Source organism: Trachurus japonicus, chromosome 23 (genome assembly GCF_045865225.1).
Source record: "Trachurus japonicus isolate A0001 chromosome 23, Traja_1.0".
In the NCBI taxonomy this organism is placed as follows: domain Eukaryota; kingdom Metazoa; phylum Chordata; class Actinopteri; order Carangiformes; family Carangidae; genus Trachurus; species Trachurus japonicus.
The window spans coordinates 25,387,184-25,414,643 of NC_140929.1; the positions used below are offsets into that span (position 1 = coordinate 25,387,184).

Consider the following 27,460-nt stretch of genomic DNA (forward strand, 5'->3'; position numbering starts at 1 on the left):
TTTGTCGAAAGAACATCAAGCCTGTAAAATAAAAAGAAAAGCCCTTTTCTCATCTTTGGGTTTTTGATTTTGATTTGATTTCTGTTTGTTTTCTCTGTCGTGTTGGTGTGAACTCAAGAGTTAGGTTACCTGTCACCAGGTGAGTATGAGATGCATAGAAATGTGACTGTGTTTGACAGAGCAGTGGTACATGCACACCACAACATTTCCATTGGATTTACTACCAGTTTTAAATATGGATTCTGGGTGCTTAGTGGAAACATGTAAACAGAAAAAGACAATTACAGAACTTCATTATTGAGCACAACAAATATAATGTGTAAAATACCCAGTGGTTGTTGTAGAATAACCAACAGCTCATTTGCAAAAAACATAAAAGGCACATTTTTAACTGCTGTTAATGCAGTCAAAGTGATGTAAATCTCTTGTTTGTTTCGTAAACAACGTTAATTAAAATGAAACATCTATTCCTATTTAGACAGATGCCGCATAATTAGAAAACAAAATGTTGGAAGGGGTAGAGTTGGGTTAGATAGAGTGTAAGGTCAGCACACACCCTGCTGTTGCTGAGTAGAGAGTGTGAGACATCAGGGGTGAGGGTTTAGGGATAGGGTTCTGTTTTTCACAGGATTAGTTGGTGGCAAAGGAGAGAATTTGACTTTTGACCGCTCTCAACTGTTTGCAACTTTGCATTAAAAATGCTCATAATGATTCTTCACATGATTAAGAAATCTTGTGGTGTGCATTGACCCTCAATCCTTTTAAAAAACTAACCAAGCTGAAGTAACTCTGCCACGAAGTGCATGACGTCTTGTGCTAAGTCTCCCCCTGTTAGCCCACCTGCTAGTCAGTCCCATTTAATCAGGTTGTCGTGACTAAAACTAAACAGCAGTTCAAAAAAAACAACAACAAAAAAGCCACGCTGCAGCAGGACCATAAACTGCAAAGTTTTCCACACACTGCAGTTTGTGCGTCTACATTTTTATGTTTGTAGCTTTTTGTCTCTTTCATGCTTCCTCCATTCTCCCTTTACACAGGACCACACACTCCAACACTGTAGCCTCCAGTCGCATTACGCTATTGACCCCCGACAGTACCCCCCATCTGAAACTAAACCCAGTTGGTGACCTTGTTTTAAACTGCTGAAGCTGTCACCGTTGTTGTACTGTAATATGTAGCTTTGTCTTTTGTGAAAAATACAGTTTATTAGATGCACCATCAATTAAAAACACATGTGAACTTTTGCAAATTGAGTAAGGAACCACATTTGTTTGTATGTGTGTGTGTGTGTGTGTGTGTGTGTTAATGTGTGTGTGTGTGTGTGTGTGTGTGTGTGTTTCCCCCGGTGCAGAAAATGGAGATGACAGCAGCAGTGACGAGTCCACCCCCAGCCCGGCCGCAGAGGGCAGGTAAACACACACTGTTCAGCATGGCTTCATGCATTCAGACTGACTGAATGGCAGCTCGTGATCGGATGTGTCATGTTTAACATCGTCATGCGTCGTCATGCCATCACAGCACATGCTTGCTCGATCACTAGGAAAACACCTTGGAAGCTATAACATTCAAACTGGTGACTGGTTTTATTGTTGTGGCCTGTTTTAAGAGTTAATTCTGAGTCATCAGTCGTTTGATTTCAAACTTAATTTGCACTTTAAAAAGGGGACATATTATGCTCATTTCTGCTTCTTGACATGGTACCTTGATGTCTAAAAGTAATGTAAATAACATGCTTTGGTCAGAAAAAACAAAAGATTGAGCATAGATGGGTTTTCTACACACCAGTTTCACAGCCCTGCTCTAAACGGTCGGTTTGGAACCTTCGCTCTGCTAGCTGAGGTAACCATGGGAGCGAGGGCTTGAATGTTCACATCACCCGGCTTGTGATGTAATAAGCCGGGTGAAATTAAAACGGCTTGTCAAGAGACACATTTTCTGACTATGGCAGTTTACAAAATGTTGACGTAGTTGTCAAAACTTACGTTTAAGGGGTGAGGAGGCACTCCGGATACGCAAATACACATACTAAAACAATGAAAAAGTGAGTTTTCCATAATATGTCCCCTTTAAATCGTGTTATACAGCTTCATGGCTTCATTTAGTAAAAAAAAGAAAGAAATACACACATCAGTCATGATATTAAAACCAATCACCTGTTTTACAGATGATTGCTTCTCCCCTCTAACTTAAGGACTAATTTAAAGCTAATGTGTACTTCTGTGGTGGGTGTCAAAATATGGAATTCCTTAACAGTCGAAGACAAGAGCTGTAGAAATATTTCTCAGTTTAAAAGGGAGTGCAGTATACTGTAAGCAGAAAATAGGGAAGTTATATAAAAACATGTTAAGATAAGTTATGGATTTTTGATTTGTATATTGTTGGCAGTAAACTGGTTAATTATATGGTATTTCATCTGATGTAAGTGTTTTTTTGTTTTAAGAAAGGAGCAGGTATTATAAATAGTCTTCATCCTGCTCCTTTCCAATCCCAGGATTGGAATGAACAAATAAAATGAAAATGAAAAATGGAATTTGAAATTAGTTTTCTTATTGACTGACTGAAATGTCCTGTCTGTTTCAGCACCCTTGCATCTGATCTGATGAAGTTATGTGGTGAATCCAGACCGAGGAGTAAGGTACTGAACTGTGTGTAGACCTGTGGTAGCAGTACTGTTGATACATAGTTTCCATTCCGCTGTGGTTATTTTTAGGATTTGGAATAATTACTAACTAACAGGTCCATTGACTTGTGAGTGGGACGATTATTGAGCCAAACCTTTCCTGGCCCCTCAGGCTCGCAGGCGGACCACCACCCAGATGGAGCTGCTGTATGCCAGCAGCGGGGATCTGTCCTGCGAATCCCCCACCGGAGACTTCTCGGCTCCTCTGCTGCCCCTGTCCGAGCGCCTTGAAGGGCCCACGGACACGCTGGGTCACACGGCCGCTCAGACCCCCGACCGCGAACAAACTGTTTCCCCATCTGCACTGTCTGGCCGGCCAGCTGGCATGTAAGTGTTAGAGGCTGCCTCTCTCTGCAGTACAGCTCAGTGCTCAAATGTCTATCATTCATTTTATTTTGGGGAGAGTTTCTTCACAGACTCATCAGTCGGCTCTGTAGTTCCGTAATACTGAAGCACATCCCACAAAATGACTCTTCTTTCACTGTGTCTAGATCTGGGTCCAGGTCCCCCACCGGGACGGAGAGGAGGCAGCTGGACCGCTCGCCCCTCACCAGGAGGAAAATGCAAGAGAAAGGACCCACATCAACACACATCCCTGCAACTACACACACAACTGTTAGCACAGCAGAGGCCAAAACTAAAGGCAGTGACCACAAAACAATGTAAGTTTAAAAAGCACAGCGGTGTTTCTTTTTCAGCCATGCTTTGGTGAGCTGGACTGAAACATCTCAGCAAGCACTGGATGGATTGAAACTGATTGAGTTTTGGTGCAAACTTCATCCCAATTTCAAATTAAAATTCATGGCCATAGATGCTTTCAAGTTTCTACAACAGAGTATTAGAGCAAAATCATAATATTTGAAGTTGTTAAAATTAGGGCCGTGGAGCATTTTGTGAAGTTGTACTTCAGTATAGGTTTCACAAACAAGGAGATACTTAATCTTTTGGCACATCAGTACCATATTGTCATCAGTATCAGGAAAAGAATACAGTATGTCCTACAGAAGGAACCAGGCAGACTTGGAGGAAATTGCTTTCTCATAAAAATGCCACTTTTTTCTCATAAAATGATGACTTTATTCTCGTAAAACTATGACTTTATTCTCTAAGTCTGTGAAAAAATTTTTTCTCAATGTGGCCCTAATACTCCATGAGTTCCATCTGTTCCAGTGGTTTGACGTAATCTTGTTTTATTTGACAGGTTGGATGAGTCACCTGTACTTGAAGGCCACAGGTAATCCACACTTTTTATGTTATATTTTTAATTCTTTTTTTTTTTAGTGGCTGTGTCTCTTTAAAAACATAACTATATATATATATATATATATATACATATATAAAACAAAAGGATTTGTCAGTACATGGAATCTAAATTCTAAATTCATTCAAGTGCTGCTTCTGTTTGTTTTGTGTATGGTGTTGATTACAGAGGTGTGATCAATCCTGTGATGGCCCCTAAGAACAGCCGGGGGGCCAAACTTCAGTGTGTCTACATAGCTGAGGGCCACACCAAACCTGTTCTCTGTGTGGATGCGACTGATGATCTACTCTTCACTGGATCCAAAGGTAAAACAATGAAAACAATTCTCATCAGCTCAGATTACATTATTGCTTGTGTTGTGCTGAGATGGGGTTATTTTGTGTGTGTTTTCAGACAGGACATGTAAAGTCTGGAACTTGGTGACGGGTCAAGAGATAATGTCTCTAGCAGATCATCCCAGCAGTGTTGTCTCAGTCAAGTATGTATATACAGGAAAAGAATGAGTCCATGAATGTAACATTTCCATATCTAGTTGAATATATTCTTCAGATAATAATTCATATGCTTTCTTTGTTTTTGTTGTTACGCTTCAGGTACTCCTCCAGCCTGGTCTTCACTGTCTCCACTGCTTACATCAAAGTCTGGGACATCAGAGATTCTGCCAAGTGTATACGCACTCTTACGTAAGGAACCCCCCCCCCCCCCCCCGTACTCCCAACATCCATGTAAATCAATCCAAGTGTAGTGTTCTCTAACGGCGATCTGTTCATCTGTGTGTCTCAGGTCATCAGGCCAGGTGGGCTCAGGAGACGCGTGTTCCTCCTCGCGGAGTTTATCCATCCCACCAGGAGAGAGCCAGATCAACCAGATGGCCCTCAACACCACCGGCTCCTTCCTCTACGCTGCTGCTGGCAACGCTGTCCGCATGTGGGACCTCCGCAAGTGAGTTGAACACAGATCAGACCTGATAGCTCAAACAACCCCCCAACATCACACAATGGCAACAAAAGCTGAATGAGGTCTTGAGATTGGAAAAAGTTACAGCTGAAGGTGAATGTTTTTGTTGATGTTTGGACACCATGGATGGATTTTCTCTTTGCTTTATTGGCATGACAGTTAAAAGAACTATGTTGCCAAAGCATTAGGAATCAATGACATAATACAACTCATGAAACCAAATATATACAACAACATACAAATAAATAAAAAGTATACATAAAATTATTTACCCTATAAAAGGTACTTTATTTGTCACATATACAGCTAGTACAGTGAAATTCTTTCTCTGCATTTAACCCATCCCTGAGGAGCAGTGGGCAGCCACGGTGCAGCGCCCGGGGACCAACTCCAGATTATGAGCCAGTGCCTTTGGTCAGGGGCACTGACTGGAGGATCAGGCTAGCTGGCATGTTTTTAGTGGTGGGGGAAACCGGAGCACCCGGAGGAAACCCACGCAGACACGGGGAGAACATGCGTGTGTGTGTGTGACCATGCACGTGTGTGCTGATCAAGTTCTCTCTCTCTCTCTTATCACAGTCTAAATGACATGAAACCTAAAAAATATATATAATGTGTGTGTGTGCGTGTGTGTGCGTGTGTGCGTGTGTGCGTGTGTGTGTGCGTGTGTGTGTGTGTGTGGTAAGATTGGGCATCATTAGACCGTTGCAAGTTGTTATACATAAAACATACACATATTGTTCTTAAATGATGACAGTAACAAATGATAATAAAAAACGACAACAATATTAAATGACATCAATAATGGTTCTGATCAGCATTCGTGTACTTTTCTAGTATCGTGGCAGAGTGTTACATATTGTGCAGCTAATTTAGCAAATTGTGGATCTTCTCCCAGAAATACTTTTAACAGATCACCTGTTTTTTTATGATGGATCTGCTGCAGTTCTCTTTAGTATGAACACCTCTCTCTCACTTTGGTACAGGTACTCTCTGGTACTCTCTCTCTCTCTCTCTCTCTCTCTCTCTTTCATTTATTAATTGTACATTAATTAAATGTATCCTATAAATACAAATTTGATAAATTCATAAATAAATAAACACAGATCAGAGGTTAGAAATCAATCATCAATCAATCAATCAATCAAACTTTATTTGTAGAGGAAGCAGCTCAAAATGCTTTACATGATAAAAAAGAGAGGACATTTACACACACATTCGCACACTGACACCCAAAAACTAACACTGAGGAATTAAAATCACTGAGGAAACACTATCTTACACTCAACAATTTGTACTTTGCAGTGGGGAACACACCAGAGTGGATAAAATAAAAATAAATAAAAGAGAATAGATTAATATAATGTATATACAAAATATATAATATATAAATAATTCAAGGTAATAAAAGTGGAAATACTGCATAAAATTAAAGTTCAGATCTAATGAAACAATAAGAACAAACCTAGAAATAATGAAATTCAGTTCAACTCCAGACTTAAAGGTAGATCTTCAGTTAGAGGTAGATGGAACACAGTTAATCTCATTTTCCCTCCTTCCTGTCTCCAGGTTTGTGTCCACAGGGAAGCTGACTGGTCATCTGGGACCGGTCATGTGTCTGACCGTTGATAAGTGGGGCCACGGACAGGACGTTGTCCTCACAGGCTCCAAAGACCGCCACATTAAAGTAAGAGACAAACCCACACAAGTGTACTGTCATTCCATTCTCATTCTTGTGTATGCAGTAAATAACACCATGCATGGTGGATACGCTGCTTCTTTTCCCAAGATGTTTGAGGTGGCGGAGGGGGCTCAGGGCAGCATCACCTCCAGCCACACCTTCGATCCGGCTCATCAGGACGGCGTGGAGTCCCTCTGTGTGCATAGAGACGTCTTCTACAGCGGCTCCAGAGACTATTACATTAAAAAGTGGGACTTGGGCAGTAAACGGCTGCTACAGGTAGAAACATCATTCCAGCTTGCTTCCACAGATTTCTAAAATGTCCTACAGTATCTGCTCTAACTAAGCATGGTGCGGTGGTTTGCTCCAGCAGTCGGCCAGCGCTCAGGCAGACTGGGTGAGCGCTCTGGGCATGGTGCCAGGCTCCCCGGTGCTGCTCAGCGGATGCAGAGGAGGTCTGCTCCGGCTCTGGCACATGGACTCGTTAGCACCCCTGGGCGAGGTCCGCGGACACGACAGCCCCATTAACGGCCTGGCCTCCAACAGCAGCCAACTGTTCACCGCCTCCGAGTGAGTCACAAAACACTTTTCATTACTGTCAAGTCTGCAGCGCAGCGCAACGCCATGCCATCTCTCTAGCAAACACACAAAATGCCGGCATGGATTTTGATCATTACCAGTGATTTTATGTCATGTGTTGTTGTTTGTTTGTTTATTGTTTTTACAGTGACCGTACAGTGAAAATCTGGGAAGCTAAAGGATCTCTAGAGGAAGGAGTTCACTGACATCTGAATCTTTGCCTTCAACCAATCACAATGATTCTCTCAAACTGATGATAGGAGTACAAAGTGGCTCGAGGGCCCGGAAGCGTCGGCCCCAAACTGAAAAATTATCTCTAAACTACACTGATCTTTTACTGATTTACTGACATTTAAGGTCAAGCTGGATTCCTTCAAACTCAGTGGAGTTTTCAAGGACAGAAGAGCGAGATGCGGCGTTCAGGATCCAGATCGTAGGATCCGTGTTGACTGATCTGGGAGTCGCTTCTGTCTTTTCAACATTCCTCTCCTAAGTTCAGCGTAAAACAACGTGGCTACCTTCTATGCATATAGTGCATTTGCTGATGTCGGTGCGGCGCTTCGCTTCCTCACCAAATGAGAAGGACGAGCTTTCCCCCGAGTCGCTCAGATTTTCTGCTCACCAGCACTGTGAGTCTTGTCCTGCGCGTTCACATGAAGTGTGATGTGTTGCGTCCTGCTGTTGTTGCTCAACAGGCCATTTCAGGTTATACTATATATGTGTGTGTGTGTGTGTGTGTGTGTGTGTGTGTTCTCTTTAAGCAAGGACCAAATAACTGCTGAAATAGCGCATGGACGTGTTCTTCTGCTGTTACTGCCGGACCCTCCAGTGGAACAAAACAGGCGTCACGTCATCCTGTGACAATTTACAAAATCTTCCACTTCAGCCTTGTGCATTTTTCCTTCACTGCTCTCATCAGTGTTAAGTCAGTGTTCATTAAATCACCTGCTGAGCGATATTGTGTCTTTATAACCACGTGCATCCTAACTGAACAGTATCCTCACAGTAACTACAGCAACACATAGATACAGAATCAGCCTGCTGATGATAATAATGTTTACACACTAACTACAGTTAAATCCTGTTTTCATCTGTAAATGAACCTGTTCAACCCCAGGCAGAACACAACAGCTGTTACATCCAGATTAAAAAGTGTTTCCTCAGCTTTGGTGTCTCAGACTGAGGTAAACACTGTTTTTCCTCTCTGCCTGTGATGTGTTGTTGGCAGTCGGATTGATACACAGACAGTCTAGTAGCCTCAGTGCTGTTTTATTTTCCTGTGCTCTGGTCCACATTTCCTCAGTTGCAGGTTTCAATCCTTTGACTGAAAACGTAACCCACTGGAGATTGACTGAGTCTGTGATGAGAGGCTGCTTCTAATCAGAATAATGGGAATGTAAATCATTCATGTAGATGCAATCAAGCACCTTTTAATTCCCCAGTTTTTGGAGTATTTTGTTAAAGCGTCTATTCCTAAAAGATTTGTGTGTGTGAGAGTGTGTGTGTCATTTCAAATACTGTGATAAGTTCTCAGTCTGTTCCCTGTCGACAGTGCTGTTGACCTCTGTGAACTGCACACACACTCCAGTCGAGTGTTTCAGAGCATCAGTCTTTCAATTTGAGTGTAAAAAAAAAAAAAAAATGTATTTATTTTTTCTTTTGAGTTTTGATTTTCTTGTTGTGTCTTCCTCATCAGTCTTTTTTGAACTGATTTCCATTTGATGCCGAAAGCATCAGAGAAGATGGACCTCACAGAATTTATGGGATGGATTTCTCCATAATCTGAGGTGTATCATCAGTGCCTAACGTAAATCCTATACTGAATTATTAGAAAGTTCTAGTAACCGATTTATCATGAACTATTGTGCATTTCTTTTGAGACATATTGGAAATACTTTTGCTGCTGTGGATTGGATAACGGAGGTAGGCATTGTTAGCAATGTTTAAATCAATGGGACTAAAATAATTGCACTGAAAAAAAGTCATATTTTTGCAGCTTCAGAAGAAGTTTCCCATCTGACTCATAGTAGTTTACATTAGAGTGGTTTTGCACTGGAATTGCTTGAGAAATTATCCCAAAAAGAAACAATGAGCTGTAAGTATTCTTTCAAATTCAAGCTGAATCTTAGTGATGCTTCAAATTGTATCTTATTTTGAAATTTGTCTGTAAATTTTCTCTCTTATGTAAATACATCTGTTGTTTTTCTTCCTGTTGATTCTGTTGTGCATAAAATCAAGTGATCAAAAATATCAGCCTCTGTGTGGAATTAGATTTTAAAATAAACCAGTTTGTCAAGGTAGAAATAGTTTGCGTTTTGTTTGTATGAAACCATGCAGTAGTGGTTTATGACCACATGGTGGTACTACTGTATAATGACACATATGATATACTGGATCTGAGTTTTTTGCAAATTTTATAGACATGGTGTTTTCCCTGACTTGTTTTAAGGTGGACACCACAGATTTGAGGGTGAGGAAGGCAAATATTCAAATTCTGACGGATCCCCTTAAGTTTCCAATTAAATTCCAGGCAATACCCACATCCACAGCCCATGAATAAAAATGACAACTCAAATGAAGCTGCTTGATCATATGAGATGCATGGTTCATGGAAAACAGTTTTCCTCTCATGAATATCAGTAATTATCACAATAATCTGAAGAGTTTATCTTTGGTGCTCAGTCTCCTCCCACGATACTGCCTCGTAAAACTGCAATTAAAGGAGTGGCCCTTAATCACGACAAATACTTGCACAGCCTCACTGTACATACATTACACCTCACAAGAATTATCACAACCTCTGATTCTTATCTTGTCTGTCTAAATAATCATTTATGTGCAGCTTCCTTCACTCCTCCTTTAATTATCACTGCAGGCAGTAATATTGTGTCCTATGATTTACTCCGGAGTGGGAGACAAAGACAAAGATGGTGAGAGGTGAAAGAAAGAGCCAGAAACTCCCCCTGAAGACGCAAATTAATGTGAACAGTGATGGAAGGATCAATATTTAATGTGTATCTGCACCCAGAGCAGCCGAGTGTTAATTGGCCTCGTAGGAGTAGAGCATTGACTCAGTGCTGCTTCGCACTGCCCTGTGTGTGCCGCATTAAACCTCTGTCCATTTGGACTTTAGTCTATTCTAATGGCTATACCCAACAATGCATCTTTCAGTCTAATCCACTCAACATTACTTACTTTCCTCCACGACTTTGACAGAGACATAATTATCCCTCATTTTGAGAGGTGGGACTGATTTTCATAATTTCATTGTCAGCTTGGAAATCATAAGCATGTCCTTACTCTATACACACATATGAATAGCACAAATGCAGGTTCACATTAGGTGAATATTGTGGTTTTATCTAATGGTCTCCATCTGATGACCGGGGTTGAAAATAAGGAAAAGTTCATAATGCTTCTCTGGCCACTGTTTTCTTTAAACAAAATAATAACCATGTATCATGTAGTTAGCAGATGGAAATTAGCTTTGAGTTTATTTACATGACGTGATGTGCGTGTCACAAATTGTTCATTAATGTGCATTGTCCTCGTCAAATAAACAATAAAATGAAAAAAAAAAAGGGGGGGGGGGGGGGGGAGTCATGTTATACTATACAAGCAATTGTGTAGCTTTATGCAATAATTAATGCCCATGAGTTTTGACATGGTTTCTGTTGTCTCCTGTTTTATTTAGACATTCAAATTCAATTCAAAGTTTGTTCAGTGAACCTTTTATGTCCATTGTCTACATTTGTACCATGGAAAAAAAACATGAGTGCCACAAGTTTAGCCTAAGAACTGGAAGCAGAAACAGGCAGCGACTGTTAACTGTTCCTACCACACCTCTACTTGCCAATAAAACCAGAATAGATACAATCTATATTTCGCATAATTATAAATATTGCTAGAAAATCTTTTTTGATAACAGTGGGTTACATGAAGGATGTACAGTGAGCATGACCTCATTTGGCCCTACAGGTCTGCGCTCTAGCAAACTGTCAGTGCCCACAGTCACCTATTTGTTCCCTTTTACAATGCAGGCTAATAACAAGGCGGGCAACGGAGTCACAGAGGTCTTAATATAGCGATCATTTCCTGGAAGTGCCCTGGAAAGTGCCAGGTCACTGCCCAACCAGCTCCTCAGGATGTTTACTGTTAATGGAAATTATATAATGCCCACATCACTACATTACTGGCACACCGGCCCGGATAGTCAAGTTTCACAAGGAATCAATAACGACTTCCCAGACATAGCTACAGCGAGGCCTGAGAGTTCCACTTTCAGTTTAATTGTTGTGCAGCCTATAATGAGTTTGGACTACATATCCTCCTCTAATCTGCTCAGTCAACACATTGATTGGTGATGGTAGGGGCCCTGTCGGATCCTCTTGTTTCACAACTAAATCTATCTGAATAATGTGATTTGTACAGCTGCAGGTCCTTTGTATTTACTGACAGATTAAAATCAATGCAGGTTAATTTCTGTTTGAAATGGCCAGGGATGGAAGTTAGTGTGTGTATGCGTGTGTGTGTGTGTGTGTGTGCCATCTCCTCCCCTCTTTCTTTCTTTCTTTCTTCATGTAAATTCAAATTTCTTTGGATTTCTTGGCATGGAAGTTATGACAATGACACAATCACCACGAAAAGGACATAAATGAAAAGTCTTTCCTGTGTGTGTGTGTGTGTGTGTGTGTGTGTTGCCAACCCTAACCCCCTATCCTCAGTTTCTGTGCTAAGACAATGCATGAAAATAAGAAGAGAAATGCATTTGTGTGTATATAATGATGCACTGTATGCTTCATAACATCTCTTCAGTATTATTTTCCCTATTGTTTTTCAGGCATTAGTTGGTTCAATTACCACGCATTGCACAGTTTTATATCTTTGGATTGAATCATGAAATAAATATGAGCACCATTAGCAGCAGGAATGTTTTGTTTTCTGACATTTCAGCGAGCTATTCCCTTCAACCTGCAATATGACAGAGCACTTCTACTTTGCATTTCACTTCCTTTGACAGCCACATGTAAACAAACCCAAAGAGAGAATCGGTGGGGAAAGACATGTCTGAGATAGAAACAGAAGAGGGAAGAGATAAGACAAGGGGGAGGGAAACAGGCCAAGACAGCAAAATGATAGTAAAAGATTTTTATTAAATTTTTTTCAGAGCGGCAATGGAGCTCAGGAGGACAGGGTCAATATTCACTACCCTGGCTTCTGCAGAGTGAATCCTCGGGCTAAAAATATCAGCGCTACAGCTTTATGACCAGAACTGATTATCTGTGATACTGCTACTTGCTCTTTTAATGTGGCTACAGAGATCCACCTTCATCTGAGCTGTCAAGCAAAACAGACAGGAAAGAATAGCATTGTTCAATATGAAATTAGAAGGCAGTGCCTTTTAAATCAGTGTCGGTTTTTATGTGTTCATCAAATAAGCAGTGTGAGAATGTCCAAACAGCAAGCAGGAGGCTGACAGATGGAGATATAACTGATAGTAACAGCCACAGTAAGCAGGTCAAGTGTGTGCTCTTGTCTTTATATTTGCATTGGACAGAGGAAAAGCTCTGAACATGCAATTGTCTACTGTAGATCTCTTCATGTGAGTGCAGGTCAGTATCAGTTGTGTGTGTAGTGGCTGCACGTCAGTGACTATTAAACCCAGAGAGCTCTCCAGTTGAACCCTGTGTAGTGAAGAGTAAATGAGCACATTGGAGATCATAACTACCTGGGGCTTTAAACCAGGGCAACAAGATGTTGGAGACATGACGAAACTGCAAGAGGAGGATAGAAGGAGGAACTTCACTGTAATGATTCAGACTTTAATAGTTTGACACACCATGTAACTATTTCACCTCACAGTCATTGACTTTGAACAGGGACGAGGAGGAGACACAAAGTGCCCAACTGGCCAGTGTTGGTTTCCTGCCCGGCACCCTCTCACAGGAAATTGTATCATTGGCAAAAGCTCAGAGAGAAAAGACAGGATGCAAGATGCAGTCATTTTGGCTTTCTTGTGTTTGCCAGTAAGATTTATTATAGAGACATTCTTTCACTTCCCATGAAACATTTTAATAACTTAGTAACTGACATCAACATGGGGTGAAATTTTAATGATCCTTTGTTTGTGGATGGAGAATTGAAGGGCCCACCACCCATCTGAATATTTCATTAGGATGATGTTTTATTCAGTATTTATTTTTATTAATTGATTTTTTTTTTTAACTTCTGTTTGGCTTTGTGCTTTACGTGGTGCATATGTGACAGATTGTTTGTGCAATATGCTAACACGTGAACTGCAAAATGCCAATAAATGAAATTCTGATTTAAAAAAAAAACATTATTACTTAATTGTCCAATACTTCAACCAAAAAACAAACAAACATTTTTTTTAGATTAAAATTGACATTGCTATCACTTTTACCTGTATTTTGTGTGTAGTGCTAATTATTATGTTAGCTGGAAGCAGTGCAGCTTCACAGAGCTGCTGTGGCTTTAAACACCATGGACTCTGTTTTTCTCGTCCACGTAAGTGACACATTTCACACCGTGTTTGTCATACCATTCACATAACCAAGCACACGCCCAGTCTACACCACTTATTCGGCGCATTTCCCAAATTTGCAGTGCTGCTGTAGGCAAGACTCAGTTCGGGCTCTCATTGGAGCAACATTTAATACAGGTGGCTTTCAGTCTTGACAGCTAAACTGCTGAAAAGGAATTTGTTTTTTTTTAAATCCCCTAGCACACTACACTATTCATTACAAAATGTCCAAATTTTAAAAAAGGCCCAGAAGAGCTACTAAATGGACATTGTGGTAAGATATCTGACATGAAGAACTCCTGAGGTACTAGGAAACTAATTGCACCTTGTAATGACTTTTCAATGTCTTGAAGCACTTCTGATTTGGGTGCGATTTTTATTTATTTATTTTATGCTGTGTGTTAGTTGTAAAATGAACACAAAATTCCACAATTGGTCAACTGAGCTGAATCACATTCGGAACTGAGCACCACACATGCAATAATATGCAGAGTATAAATATTACATTTAACTTCTGTTAATGTCTTTGTCTTTGGTGTATATGAGGAATAACAATACAACGGTGATCTATAACAAACACATGGTGATGAATGTGTTGTATGTAGGCGAGGCTTTTAATATAGATGCATGAGACTGCCATCATGGTTGTGTCATAATTATACAGCAGTTTATTAATCAAATGGCCTCTAGCTTCATGCATTGATGAGCACATTCCTACAGTTAGTTGTGTATCATCTTGTATGTGGATGTGTTGCCTGTTTTTCTGTCTACACCTGCCGTGTTTGTGTGTTAGTACATGTGTGTGATTTGCTCAGTGTGTGTCTGTTACATTTGCCCCCGTTTGTGTTTGAACCAAACCGCCCCAGCCACCCGGGTGAACACGGGGGGCCTTTTGCCTGAAGGGGGTGTAATGGTTTTTGCCACTATGCCATACATCCAGCCCAGGGCGTGACAGTGCATGTGTGTGTGCAAGTGTGTAATACTGCTATATTTAGACACGTGCTTGGCCAGTAAACACACTGAGTAATGCAGAGATGCATCATTTTTAAGATCCCATGACTCTATTATCTTAACACACACACACACACAAACACACACATGAACACACACTTGTGCAGCGTATAACAAAAGTGAGTAGGTACTTTGTTTTTACAGCTTGTGGTACTGGTGATGCGGTGATGTGACATGTAGGAGGAGGGTGAACACATAGAAGGAATATGCTCCTTTGTATCCCTGTATAGAACATATCAAGAAATACGTCATCTGCTTTCAGATGCCTTGTGACACACAAACACACACACACAGAGCAAAACAGTTTGAAATTATGCTGTAGGTCTCTTTTGGAAACACATGCGCACACACACATGCACACAATGTCCACATAATGTGACTCTCCTCCTTATCCCTTTACATTCATCACGCTGTCGTTCTTTTCTCTGCCAGCGGAGGGTCTCCCTTTCACTTAATTAAATCAGATGCTTATCCTCATAGCTTCAAGAGAGAGAGAGAGAGAAGGATTATTAGTATTTAAGTTATTAGTGTTCCCACACAAACACTTATAATTATGATACTAATAATCTCTTCACTGATGAGGAGAGGTGTGTAGCAAAGTAAATCTACTGCCCTGACACAAAACCAGACAAAGTGAATGAACAGCAACACAACTCAAGTTTTCAAACCTGAACATCTCTGTTTTGTTGCAAAAGAGATGTGTAGCCATAGTGGGTTCAGTAAATAAGACAACACAACCTACATTTCCCATAATGCAGGCCAGCAGCTTCCTTCGTTTCACACTTTTCTCCCTAGTAAATACCAACATCTTTTAAATTCAACACCTGTCTGTGTTCTCCATGTCTGAGATTCAACATCAGGGGCCCCAACAGTTGGTCCTTACCCTGGGCCCTGGAACAGCTTTCTCTGGCCATGTGTGGAGGAATGAGGGTTCATGCCAATAACCTGCATTGAATTAAACTGAACTGAACCAGTGTGAATAGAAGTATTGAGGGGAGCTGATGAAGTGCGTGCATGCCTGAGTGTGCACACACACACACGCACGCACGCACGCACGTACACACACACACACACACACACACACACACACACACACACACACACACACACACACACACACACAGGAAATACTTTTCATGGCAAATCTACTGCATGCCCTTTTCATGGTGATTGTGTCATTGTCATAACTTCCATGCCAGTAAATCTGAATTTATATGCACAGAACAAAAGTTAACTGAACTGGATTTAAACTGAGAAACGAAAGAAAGAAAAAAAGAGGGGGAAGGAGATGGCAGGGTGGCATACCAAAAGAGGAGAAGGAAGAGGGAAATGAGAGAAACACACAGAGGAGGGAGAAAGGGAGAAAATGAGGAGAGGTGACATCACTTCTCCAGCCTCTATCTCTCCCCTCTCCCTCTCTCTTTGCTCCACTTCTTGCCGAGGAGGCGCACGCTCACACTCACTCACTCACTCACTCACTCACTCACACACACACACACACAAACGCACGCGGAGTTCCTCGCGCTCCTTCGTCGCTCATAAAGAGGAGGATTGGACCGCACGGGGGAAAAAAGAAGAGGGGAAGAGGAGAACAACTGACAGGATGAACAACGGTTTCCTAAACATGGCGTCGTTAGGCGACCTCGACCCTCTCAACGCGTCTATTCCAGCCACCAAAGTTGAAATCACAGTGTCCTGCAGGTAAGGGAATCTGTCTGTCTGTTCACCTACCGCAGCGAGACCGGAACAACAACGAAGCACAGTCAAGTGTAGGATACTTTAACTCCCACTAAGTTTTTGTTTACATTCCTGTCGTTGTTTTTCCACCGACAGCACCGTATATCACGTTTTCCTCTCACCGGCGAGTCGGAGTAACGTCACACTGTTAGTTACTCCTACGTTTGGCAGCGTGACCATCACGAGCTGTGTTGGCTGTCACTTTTAGTCCACTTCAACTAGCCATGATAGCCTAACTATTTATGGAGGATAACGTGTACACGAGACTATAACACAACAAAACTGTAGACTACATTATAGGTGAATACTGTGACGTTAAAACCCAGGAAGATCGACACTCAATCGTTTTTGAGACGCGCCAGCTTACTTTTTTATTTTATTTTATCTATTTACTTATTTTTTATTAGCTAACATGTTTTAAACAAGTTCAAAGTAACGGCAGTTTGAAACAATGTTCAAGAGTGTACAAAATATACAAAACGTAGCCTTCAGTCACACTATATAAGCATAATAAGGTCGATAACACATCAAATAGGTAAACAGTGTAGGATAAGGGGTCCTGTATTGAGTGTATGATAGAAAATGCAGTGTAATTGTTGACACTAATGATTAATTCTTAATTGTGTAGACGTTCCCCAGCTGTGTTGTCCCTCCTAAGACTTGTCTTATTGTTGTCTTTGCTGTATTTGACACCTGACAGTGTTGTTTGTCAGCTGTCCTAACAGGCCACTCGGCTTGCCTATCAAATACATGTAAAATGTATTCAATCATAAATTGTTTGGAGGAGTTGTGATGGATGTGTGTGTGTCCGCGTGTGTGTCTGACATGATGGAAACAGACGGGGAAAGCAGGGGACAAGGCTAGAGTGTATTTAACCCTCTGAAGGGGGTCTTTGTTTCTCATTCACTGAGGATTTTTACTCTGCAAATGAGCAGGGAGGGAAATGCAGGGAATGTGGCTTCTTTCTAACAGACTGGTGACCCACAGTGATCTGCACACTACCTATATGCTTCACTGATCAGCCCCCCCTAGAAGATCCAATTAAATGTGTTGCCTCCACTAAAGCAAACAGGGACCATTATACAGTAGCCTATATGCACTGTTATGTCTTTTACCACCATAATACACCTGTAAATGTTTACAGCGGAGAGATAAAACACATCTGAACAAAAGCCTTCTGAAAATAATGTTTCCTCTTAAATACACATGGCACGTCAACAACAATGAAGTGTCACAGTGCAGCTGCTGTTGTTGTAAAATAGCTTACAGTGTTTTGTTTCTTTTTAACTGATAATCGTCTGCGTTGTTATATCGCTACAGGCTATAAAAAACATACTGTTAAAACAAGCTGTGAATTGGTTGCATTCAATAGGGTGCAGTGTGTGGGTGTTCTTCTCATTTGCGAAATGATCTTTTATTAGAGTCTGGGCAGTGTGCGTTAATTTATATCTGATTATATGTATTGTAAGTCTATAAAGGTTGAACAGTAATGTTCCTGGAATAAGAAAACTTTTCTTGCATTTGGAAGAACAGGTTTGGGCAGATACCAAGGAGATGCCAGTTTACATTGCTGCTACCTGTATGGGGCTTTTGTTTATGGTCTCTAACTCTGCTTGTCAAGTTACGTAACAGAACTTCCTCTTAAAGGGACAACGAGGAGTTTTGGAAAAGCGAAGCGTTTTCACACTACATTTATGAGCCTCCGCGCACCGTGAAATTCTTTGACCGGTGCAAGACAGATTCATGTTTTCATTCATCAAGAATTAAATTCAGAGGTTGGAAGACGATCACATACCGTCGTAGTTCCGACCATAAACGGCGATTCAGCGGCGTTATTCTCATGACTCGCCATGAAACCGAAAGTAAAGAAACGTCGGCTCGACCAGCATTTCCACCACGAATAATAACAAAATAACGATAGAGACAAAACGATATATTTATCGAAAATGGGCCCATTAACAAGTGGTAACGTAGATTCATCCACATTAACATGAGACTTTTTTATAACCAATTAGAACACGGCTCTCTTGAATACTCGATTCTGATTGGTCAATCACCAATATTCTGCGGTGTTTATTTCTCGATAGACCACCGCTGAGCGGACCGTTGCTAGGGACTCCATAGCAACGGCCGACTCTGCATGTCCGGTCACGGCCGCTGTTTTGCTGAGCCTCCTCCCGTTCGTGCATTTGAAGCCTTTGATAATCAAACAGTGGATCGATGGATTACCATACACGTTACGTGTATTTTGTGTAGTCGTACCTGTCATAAACAAGAGATTATGGGGTGCGTTTGTGTCGCGGAGCTACAGAGAGGAGAGGAGCTGTGACACTGTCAGAGGTTCTGATGCAAGTTTACTTTTCAGCCACGATGTGGAAATAAGGAGCCTCCACTCTCCCTGTAACAGGTTACAAGTCGTTTATCTAACATCACTATTAGTCCGAAGCTATTTAATGACGGTAAAAATGAAACATAAAGTAAATATCCTGCATACTTTCTCTTTTCTGTGCTGCGCTGGTCAGAGCGGCGTCCCGAGCAACGGCATAATTTTACATGAATAAAATCTCTTTTTATCATTATTTTGTGTTACATTATTGAATGATTTAGTTGTAGGCCGTGTTCTAAGCGGGATAATGTATAGTTGGTCGGTTGTTATGGAGAAATAAACCCCTTCATGTTGTATGAAACCATACAACCAGAGGAGGTGGGTGGAGTTCAGTGATCTGAGTGGGAAAAAAGCTGTTTTTGAACGGCGTTGTTTTAGTTGATATGGACCTAAAGCGTTGAAACAGGTGGTTACAGTAGCTGGGTGTGTTGGATCAGAGATTGCAACATGAAATCAATTTATTCTTTCAACTGTAGCAAATTTTTGTCTGTGATGAAAGCATGATTGAAATGTAACACATGTAACAGCACATAAAGTAAAGATAAACTTTCCAGATGAACTTAATGCAATGCTATACTGCTCCACTACTCTCATTAGTGGAATGGACAGAAACAGTGTGCTGCTTCTCCTGAGTCCCTCAGATACTGTGGTTACAGTTTCAGTCCCATCTCCTTAGTAACAGAGATCATTTCATGTTCCAGTAGAATATATAGTTTGGTAGAGTTTGCTAATGTCTGAGTCACCCAGCTCCTCAGCCCCCGAGGGAGAGTGTGTTTTGGTGGCTGCCCTCCCACCTCCAACCCGAGGGGGGAGTGGAAATGCCATGGTTACATCCAGGTGTGTGCGTGTGTACTCACTCTACCTGTTTGTGGGAGTTTATCTATAGACTACACGTTGTGTATTCCTGTATGTTTCATTTGTTTTGTAAGCGGAATGGGCAGTGTAAATTATCACCATGGTAACTACTTTTTTTTTTTTTTTTTTTTAAGTTAGCCCCTCCCCCATGTGTGTGTAGGGTGGTGTAAGAATGAGAAAATGAACTGACGAGACAATGGCTCAAGAGTGAGCAACATGAGTGGCATTTTGAATGATAATACACCTGCAATGAGTGTTACCGTCATTCACAAGTGATTTATGATGAAAGAGAAGAGAGAGAGCTTGGAAACTGAATCTTGTGTTTGAGTGGATCTAATGGAAGGAGAGTGCAAAAATCTGCAGCGTTCATTAGTGACTTTCCATAGGAAATAGCAAAGTCTTACTTTGTGCATTCTGGTTTTAAGGTGTTGTAACTACCAGGAGGAACTCTTTACAGGCAATTTGCCAACAAGTGTTGTTTAATCATCTCTCATTTTCACTTTTGATTTCATATTCATACTTGTTAAAGCAGATATCAGCGGCACGGCCGTTTCGGCTAATGCTGTGTTCTCTGCAGGCTTTTGAAACCGTAAGTTACAGCTTCAAGTCACAACTACGACTTGGTAGCGTTCCAGGTAACCCGTAGCTCGTGTTTTTACCGTCCTGTTGTCTGTGAAAGTTCCCTATAACGGCCACTCGTAACTTCCGACCCGTGAACTCGTACCAGATCGAACTGGTATGACTTCACAGGAAGGAAAAACACAAAGTACGAGTTTCCTTGAACGCACCATGAGTTAGCAGCCCCCGCCCTTGTCAGGCATCAATTGGTCCTCGTGCTACGTCACCACATTCACGCGCATCCCTTGGCTGCACACACAGCCCTTCATGCCGTTCTCTCCCCTCATTGGATAACACTTGTATCCCACAAGGAAAATTTTCTCCTCGGGTTACAGCAGAGCAGAGTGACGGAGAGACTCGTGTTTAGGCTGAAATACTTCATGTAAGTGATTGCTGACGGAAAATAGGACTATTTAGGACTTATATTAACAAAAACATTCCACTGATATCTGCTTTAAGCCTTTTTAAGACACTGAATGACTTATCACCACAGGAACTTGTGGAAAAGAGGAAGTGCAGAAGGTGGGAAAAGAAAGAGTCTGAGCACCTCATTCTAAACGGCTCTCCTTCGTGTAATTGTTATGTAGTCAGCGGTGACATAATAGTTGGAGAAATATTGACGAATCCTCTTTAGCCTGTATCTCCAGCTAATTCTGATAATACTCTGCTGCCGTGGGGAACGTGAATGGAGCCTTGCTCAGACGCAGCAGTTAGCCAGAGACATTTTGCTGATTGATGGGAGAGCCTGAGGTATCAGCTTGGATCGATACGCCGCCAGCTCTGCCCACTGTGCAGCACAAAAGCACACATGCATAAAAGTATGTTCACACATACCGCATACCGTCGGGCTACGTATATAAATGACTGTACATAGAATCTATCCCTCACCCACCCTCGAACAGTCACAGAAGAATAAATTACTCCCTGATGCACTTTAGTGTTACCACCTACATGTTTGAGCCAGGGGACTCTGTGGTGAATGGCCCAAGTCCAAATATACCATTAGGGTCATCGATCGGGCCAGCACACTGGTTGTTTCCTGTTATTTCACAGTCACACACAAAAGCAGTGTATCTAAAACATCTAAAACAAGTGACAGTTTCCTCAGGTTCCTCGGGGTTTGGAGAAAGTTAGTTTTTGTAGTTCAGGTCTCAGGTTAGTATTTCAAAGATGCCTTTGGTCACTGTACAGGCAGCGGAAGTTGAGTGTGTTTACTTGTATAGTAACAGTACAGTATAATGTATTGGATATTGAGCCATAGTACTATTGGGCTACCAGTCAAGCTGTGCCTGTAGTATTGAAATCTGTTAAGCACTGATGGTTAGCATCAACTGTATCATATTCACATCAATCAGACAGTTTCTCATTCAAACCGTATTATTATTATTTTTTACTACAAATGACTTCATTTCTTACATGTAGCCTACATGTTGATCATGTAAGGAATCAACAACTATTGTTTTGATATTTATGCCAAAGCTCATATTGAATATTAAAAAAAAAAAATCCAATGATAGTAAGTCTTAGTTGGGTTTCAATGAATATGCCTTCTACAGCTGAAATGATCAGTCGCTCAATTAGCTGGTGATGGATCTACCTGTAGGCTGTTTCCTCAATGTCACTCTTGTACTTCAATTTTACATTATTATAACAAGCTTTTTGGCAGTGGACTGTCGGTCCGACCAAAGGAACAACTGATAATGTCACCTAGAGAAATCTGATGAACATTTTTCATGTTATTTATTTATTGTTGATGTTATTTATTGTCCAATTGAGATAATAATGGTGATGAAGGCAGATTCTTCACAAATAATCACAAGTTGTGGCCATGTTACTCTGGTCCACTTGTTGATCTTAACTGTTTTTTTTTTCACTTCTTGCACTCTTTGCTGCATTTTCACAGTTTCTGTATTCAAAGGAGGAAAGTGCTCCATGCTGGACAGTCTGCCTCTGGGTATAAAGGGTTGCTGTTACCGCTCTGATACTGACGATGCCAGCAGGCTACTATGTCACTCAAAACGTGTTTGTGTGTTATGTTTTATTATTTCTACTATTGCTGCAATTCTTTTCTCTTTGTCTTCTTTTTTCCTATTAGCAGCACTGTAGTATGATGTAGACAGTGTCAGTCAGGCTGGTTGGCACGTTTTTACCCTGTCTCTCTGTCCTCGCTCTGTTTCTTGCTATGCATCCCAGCACTGTCAGTAAACATGGTAACTGTTGATAGTAATAACTATCGGGCCGTCTCCTCTGTCTACCTTCTCTCTGCTGTCGAGCAATGAGATGCATGAAAAAAAAAAATCTCTTGCCAGCATCCACTGTTGTCACAACATATTAGTTGTGGTGTAAATGAAAAATTGAAAGATGGTAAGCATCGGATTGGCTGACCATCACAGCTTTGTTGTGCAAATGTGAGGTCTTTATTAGTCTTAATCATCATGTATCCAAAACACTGCACTACACATTTAATCCATGTCTGTGTAAATTGTTGCGGACTGATTTCAGTAAAGGCTGGTTTAGAAATATGAAAGGAGGCCAAATTTGAAAACGAGGTCATATTTGTGCAAGCCTGAAGGCTGGGACATGCGACTGCTGTGATCCTAATGGATTCACTCAAAAAATGTGTCATCAAATCAGCTTCAAACCACAAGTAGTCCTGCGGCTTTAGGTATTTCTTGTCACACCAAATACAAGTTCAAATACCCATTATGTAAGAGTAGTTTGAACCAGTGTTTTGTGGCAATTTCATATTCTCCCTTACTGCCTAACCACCAATTCTGAACCCTCACCATTTGACCTTTACTAGAGCACTGCCTCAGGACAAGGCAGGTGAGAGTGTCCTCTCTGGTGGAACCAATCTAAACTCTCCCATTGAAGCTGGATCACTGCACAGTAGACGGAGGCAGCCCACTCTTTGAATCAGTTGGCAGCGGGCGGACGAGGCAATCATACGCTGGTCATTGGTGTTCAAGAGGAGGACTGTGTTCTGTGGCGTGGTGGGAGAGCCTGGCCTTTGTCTACTTGTGAATGGGCTGGTTTGGCAGCAGGGTCGTCGGTGTGTGTTGGCCGGGCGCACAGCGACACTTTGGAGCTGGAAAGCAGAATCCTATTGAAACAAATCATAGCATGAGTAACATCTCGTGCCTTCTCTCATTCCTGTAGTTTCTTCATTTTTCTCAGCACTCGTGTTGCCCATCAGCTGGTGTTAGAGTAAAGCTGAACGCAGCATGACTGCACTTACACAGATGAACCTGTTACATTAGTTTGTATGATCTAATTTCCGTATTATCTCATTTGTGTATGATCTCCCACCACCTCATGAGTTCCTCAAAATACATATTTATGATAAGAGTATTTATGCATGTCTTGTATAATCAATTAGATGATAATTGGCTGTGAAATCCAGCTAGTTTCAAAGTGACTCATCTAATCAGTGAATGTGTTTGTTTAGGACAGAAAAGCTGCAGTGTATACAAAGGTAAAATGGTTATATACATCACAGTGTGGACTGACTTACTCAGGTCCACCCAGATAATTTCTCCTGCTGTCAGTCAGGCTGACAGTCAGTCAGTCATGTTACCAACACAACCAGCAGCTAATAACTATAGGAGCTATTGTGTATTTGTGTGTTTGTATTTCTGTGGCTGCATGCACAGTGTACAGTTTCCCATTTCAGTGTTGACTATGAAGTCTTTGGTTTGGATGTGAGTTGCAATTGTTGTGGTGTAACACTGGCAACCAATTACCCTCTGACAAACAAGCAAAGAAACAAACTTTTGTTTATGTCTGCAAATCAATAGTGTAGCATGAAGTGTTGCAGAGTGCTGTGTGTATGTGTATGTGAAATTTAAACACATTAGACTTCAAGAATTTATTGTATTTGTGATATGTTTCCAGATACCACAGAATGAAGCCAGACTCAAACTTCTGTCATATTTTGAGATAAGTCATATTTGGTGAGGCCATAAGTGTGTGATGATCAAACCATGCTCAATTCAAACCATTTTTAAATCCACTTTGGAGAGCAGTTGATAGCAGACAAGGTGGACTGTTGAACTTTTGCCAAGAAAAGAGTTCCACGTTGAACCCCATGTACAAAGTTAACTCTGCACCAATTAAGAAAAAAACCCATTAACTGCTACCATGAATTTTAGTCTCCAGATTGACTATGAAAATTAGTGAGATCTAAGAAGTGGTTTTATTATTAAGATTGTGAGATTTACAAAATAAAAACAATGATTATGTTTGAATCTCTGCTTGGGAAGCAGATAGAAGACACTTTAAGTTATTGGGCCAGAGCCAAGAAAAGGATGAAAAGTAGGCTAGATAAATGTAGGCTGTGTAAAGCTGGATCTTAGCACACACAGACTTTGGACTATTGAGCCAAGACTAAAGGAAGTAGCTTTCATTTGGACTCTATACACCACTGCTGTCATAATGAGAACATACTCACACATCACATCCTTAAAAAAATAATCTCAAAGAGAGCATTAAAAGCAGATTAAAAAGTTACACTTGATGCCTTTTTTACTGACACTGATTCCTCCAGAATTGTTATCGTTCATCATCGACTGCACCAGTCACGACTGGTATCAGCAGAGTATTTAGTGTCACTGCATTTCTTTAAAGCAGAAATAAGCGATCCGGTGGTTTTGGCTAACTTCCTGTCAGCGGATGGAGTTAGCAGTCCCCGCCCTCGTCCCTACGTCACCACATTCACGCGCATCCCTTGGCTGCACACACAGAGAGGACCGCCCCTTTATGCCATTCTCTCTCCTCATTGGATAAAGGTTGTAGGATACAAGTATAGTTTTCTCCTTGGCTTACAGCAGAGCAGAGTAACTGACAGACCCGTGTTTCAGACCAAACACTCTATAGAAGTGATTGCTGTCGGAAGATAGAACTATTTAAGACTTATATTAACACAAACATTCCGCTTACTTCTGCTTTAAGAGATAAAGTAAAGCTAATGGATAAGACTCTCAGATTCCTCGAGGGTCACATGGCCCCCTATGGACTTCACACCATTGATCGTGCTGATTCACATTTTAAATCTCGCTATTGATATTTCTCCCAGCAGCTACAGGAAATCTTTATCGCGCCGCCTTCTATTTTGCTGCCTCCGTTTGAGCCACTTACCTTGCAACCCCGCCCTTTTAACATCACAACTCAGGACCAACCCGCTATCTATTTTCAGGTCGCTCACTCCCACTCGTCTGTGGGGAAGTGATTGCATTGACCTTTTTGGCCCCCAAAGAGCTCACATAATGGTTCTCTTATTGAAGACGTCGCTGACAGCCATCACTTTGAAGGGAAGACATGGGTTGCCTGCTGGGCGCCGGTTCAATGCCAGCCAAAAGCACAAAAGGGGTGTGTGCGAGTGTGCGCGATGACACGACGACGGCCGATAACTTTTTTTCTCTGTGTTTACACGTGGTTCCGAGCAGCAGGGGGTACAAATGATTTTGGATGACAATGCGTGGTGCTGGCAATCAGTGAGACAAAGCTGTATTGGAGAAAAAAACCCTTTCTGAGCTGCTATGAATTGATGCTATTGTCTTGTCTGCCTTGCATTACCTCTGTCTGGATCATGAGTGTGCTTTTGGAGTGTCGTTATGTGCATCTAGGAGAGTTTTTTGTGCAGGTTAGAGGCCCGAGTCCTGTTCTCTAATCAGGTTTGGGGTTTTTTTCTGCTCAAGTCAGTAAAGATTTATGCACTCTGAGGAAATTACTATCGACCTCCTTCGTTCTGTTGTGTGCTCACTGCGGGGAGTTTTTCTACATAAGTCACCAGACGCATGTGCACCGTGTCAGGACTTATGTGTGTCTATGTCTGCTTAATTGCACTGTACACACACACACACACACACAAGCCACACACTTACAATGCCTCTGATCCATACATCAAGCTGTAGAGCTGTGGCGAGAAAATGGATTGATAAAGATCTGACAGAGAGGGAGAGCGAGTCATTGGCAAAGGTCAAGGGCTACACAAACGCATGTGCGCTCGCTCGCTCACACAAACACACACACACAAATCAGTTGTGTACCACTCTGCTGCTACATGCAGAAGTAATACATATAGGGGTAATAGGTGTACCCATCGGCCTTACTCAAGGTTAGACAGGTGTGGTGTTATTTTAAATGCAGGTTATAAAACATGGACTCAAGGACACACACACACACACACACACACACACACACACACACACACACACACACACACACACACACACACACACACACACACACACACACACACACACACACACACACACAGTATATACAGAGACCCACATACATACACAAATACCTTCCACATCAGCCACTCACAGGCAAGTAAACCCCCACTACCTAGCCTGTTCAAGGCGGAAAGGCAGGAGGTCAAAGAGTTAGAGCGACATCTGTGTGAAAGCATGGAGAGACATATGCAACCGCCACAACTCTGACTGCTGAGACATCAACACTTTATTTAAAATCACATACAGCGTATACAGCATACAATGTGCCAGCTTGTCTGCTTCAGCGTAAACAAGCAAAGGTGTCAGAATAAGGGGGTCTTGTTAAGGCAAAATAGTGGGACTGATGAATGGTTAAAAATCGTTATTCGTATTTGATCGACTTGGTCTTGTGGAGGTTGTTCTGTGTTGCCATAATCCCTATAGTCATAGCAGTAGGTTAGTTACCTTTAATTGTCGGTGCAAGCTATTTTTAGAACAGCGGAGCAGAGCCGCGAGCTGCTCAGAGCTACCCTACAGAGGCTCATGGGATTTCTTGGTTATTTCTTGATTATGGCAATGGGCCAATTTGCCAAAATGTTGAACTATCCCTTTAAGATATTCCTGGAGAATAAATATGCAGCGAGACCTGTTGACCTCTGGGTCAAACAGGCGTTGAAAGCTCCACTCAGTGGACCATCAGAGAGTGTGCTGAAGGCGCAATAGCAAATGAATTCATCAATAACTACAAAGATGTTCAACAGGAGGCCCCCGGGGAGCAGTGTAAGTGAAGGATTGCTTATGAGCTGACATGCACAGACGTAATATACATAGCACGAGCACACACGTGTTTAAAAGCATTTAAACCCTCATTGTGCACTCACACTGGCAGGAATTTGCGCCGCTGTGCCTCCCATCAGTCAAACAGCTGATGAC

At 41.6% G+C, this 27,460-nt stretch overlaps 2 protein-coding genes across 7 annotated transcripts in view; both read left to right on the forward strand.

Moving 5' to 3' along the window:
• Positions 1 to 7,703, forward strand: part of LOC146963115 (kinesin-like protein KIF21A) — a 42,564-nt gene extending 34,861 nt beyond the window's left edge. For 2 of the 6 annotated variants that reach the window (XM_085769710.1, XM_085769714.1), the window contains 14 exons: positions 119 to 139; positions 1,352 to 1,409; positions 2,581 to 2,635; positions 2,793 to 3,007; positions 3,172 to 3,342; positions 3,882 to 3,914; positions 4,110 to 4,246; positions 4,335 to 4,419; positions 4,535 to 4,624; positions 4,725 to 4,883; positions 6,468 to 6,585; positions 6,688 to 6,858; positions 6,950 to 7,149; positions 7,307 to 7,703. In XM_085769710.1, the coding sequence (XP_085625836.1) occupies positions 119 to 139; positions 1,352 to 1,409; positions 2,581 to 2,635; positions 2,793 to 3,007; positions 3,172 to 3,342; positions 3,882 to 3,914; positions 4,110 to 4,246; positions 4,335 to 4,419; positions 4,535 to 4,624; positions 4,725 to 4,883; positions 6,468 to 6,585; positions 6,688 to 6,858; positions 6,950 to 7,149; positions 7,307 to 7,364 (1,571 nt within the window). In that variant the 3' untranslated portion in view covers positions 7,365 to 7,703. The remainder of the gene's footprint in view (positions 1 to 118; positions 140 to 1,351; positions 1,410 to 2,580; positions 2,636 to 2,792; positions 3,008 to 3,171; positions 3,343 to 3,881; positions 3,915 to 4,109; positions 4,247 to 4,334; positions 4,420 to 4,534; positions 4,625 to 4,724; positions 4,884 to 6,467; positions 6,586 to 6,687; positions 6,859 to 6,949; positions 7,150 to 7,306) is intronic. The other 4 variants (XM_085769713.1, XM_085769715.1, XM_085769711.1 and 1 more) reach the window with 3 other exon arrangements.
• An 8,486-nt stretch (positions 7,704 to 16,189) lies between these two features.
• The window catches only part of LOC146963116 (copine-8), a 117,762-nt gene continuing 106,491 nt past the window's right edge, over positions 16,190 to 27,460 (forward strand). Inside the window, exon 1 of the mRNA XM_085769751.1 lies at positions 16,190 to 16,414. Within this exon, the coding sequence (XP_085625877.1) occupies positions 16,317 to 16,414 (98 nt within the window). The 5' untranslated portion in view covers positions 16,190 to 16,316. The remainder of the gene's footprint in view (positions 16,415 to 27,460) is intronic.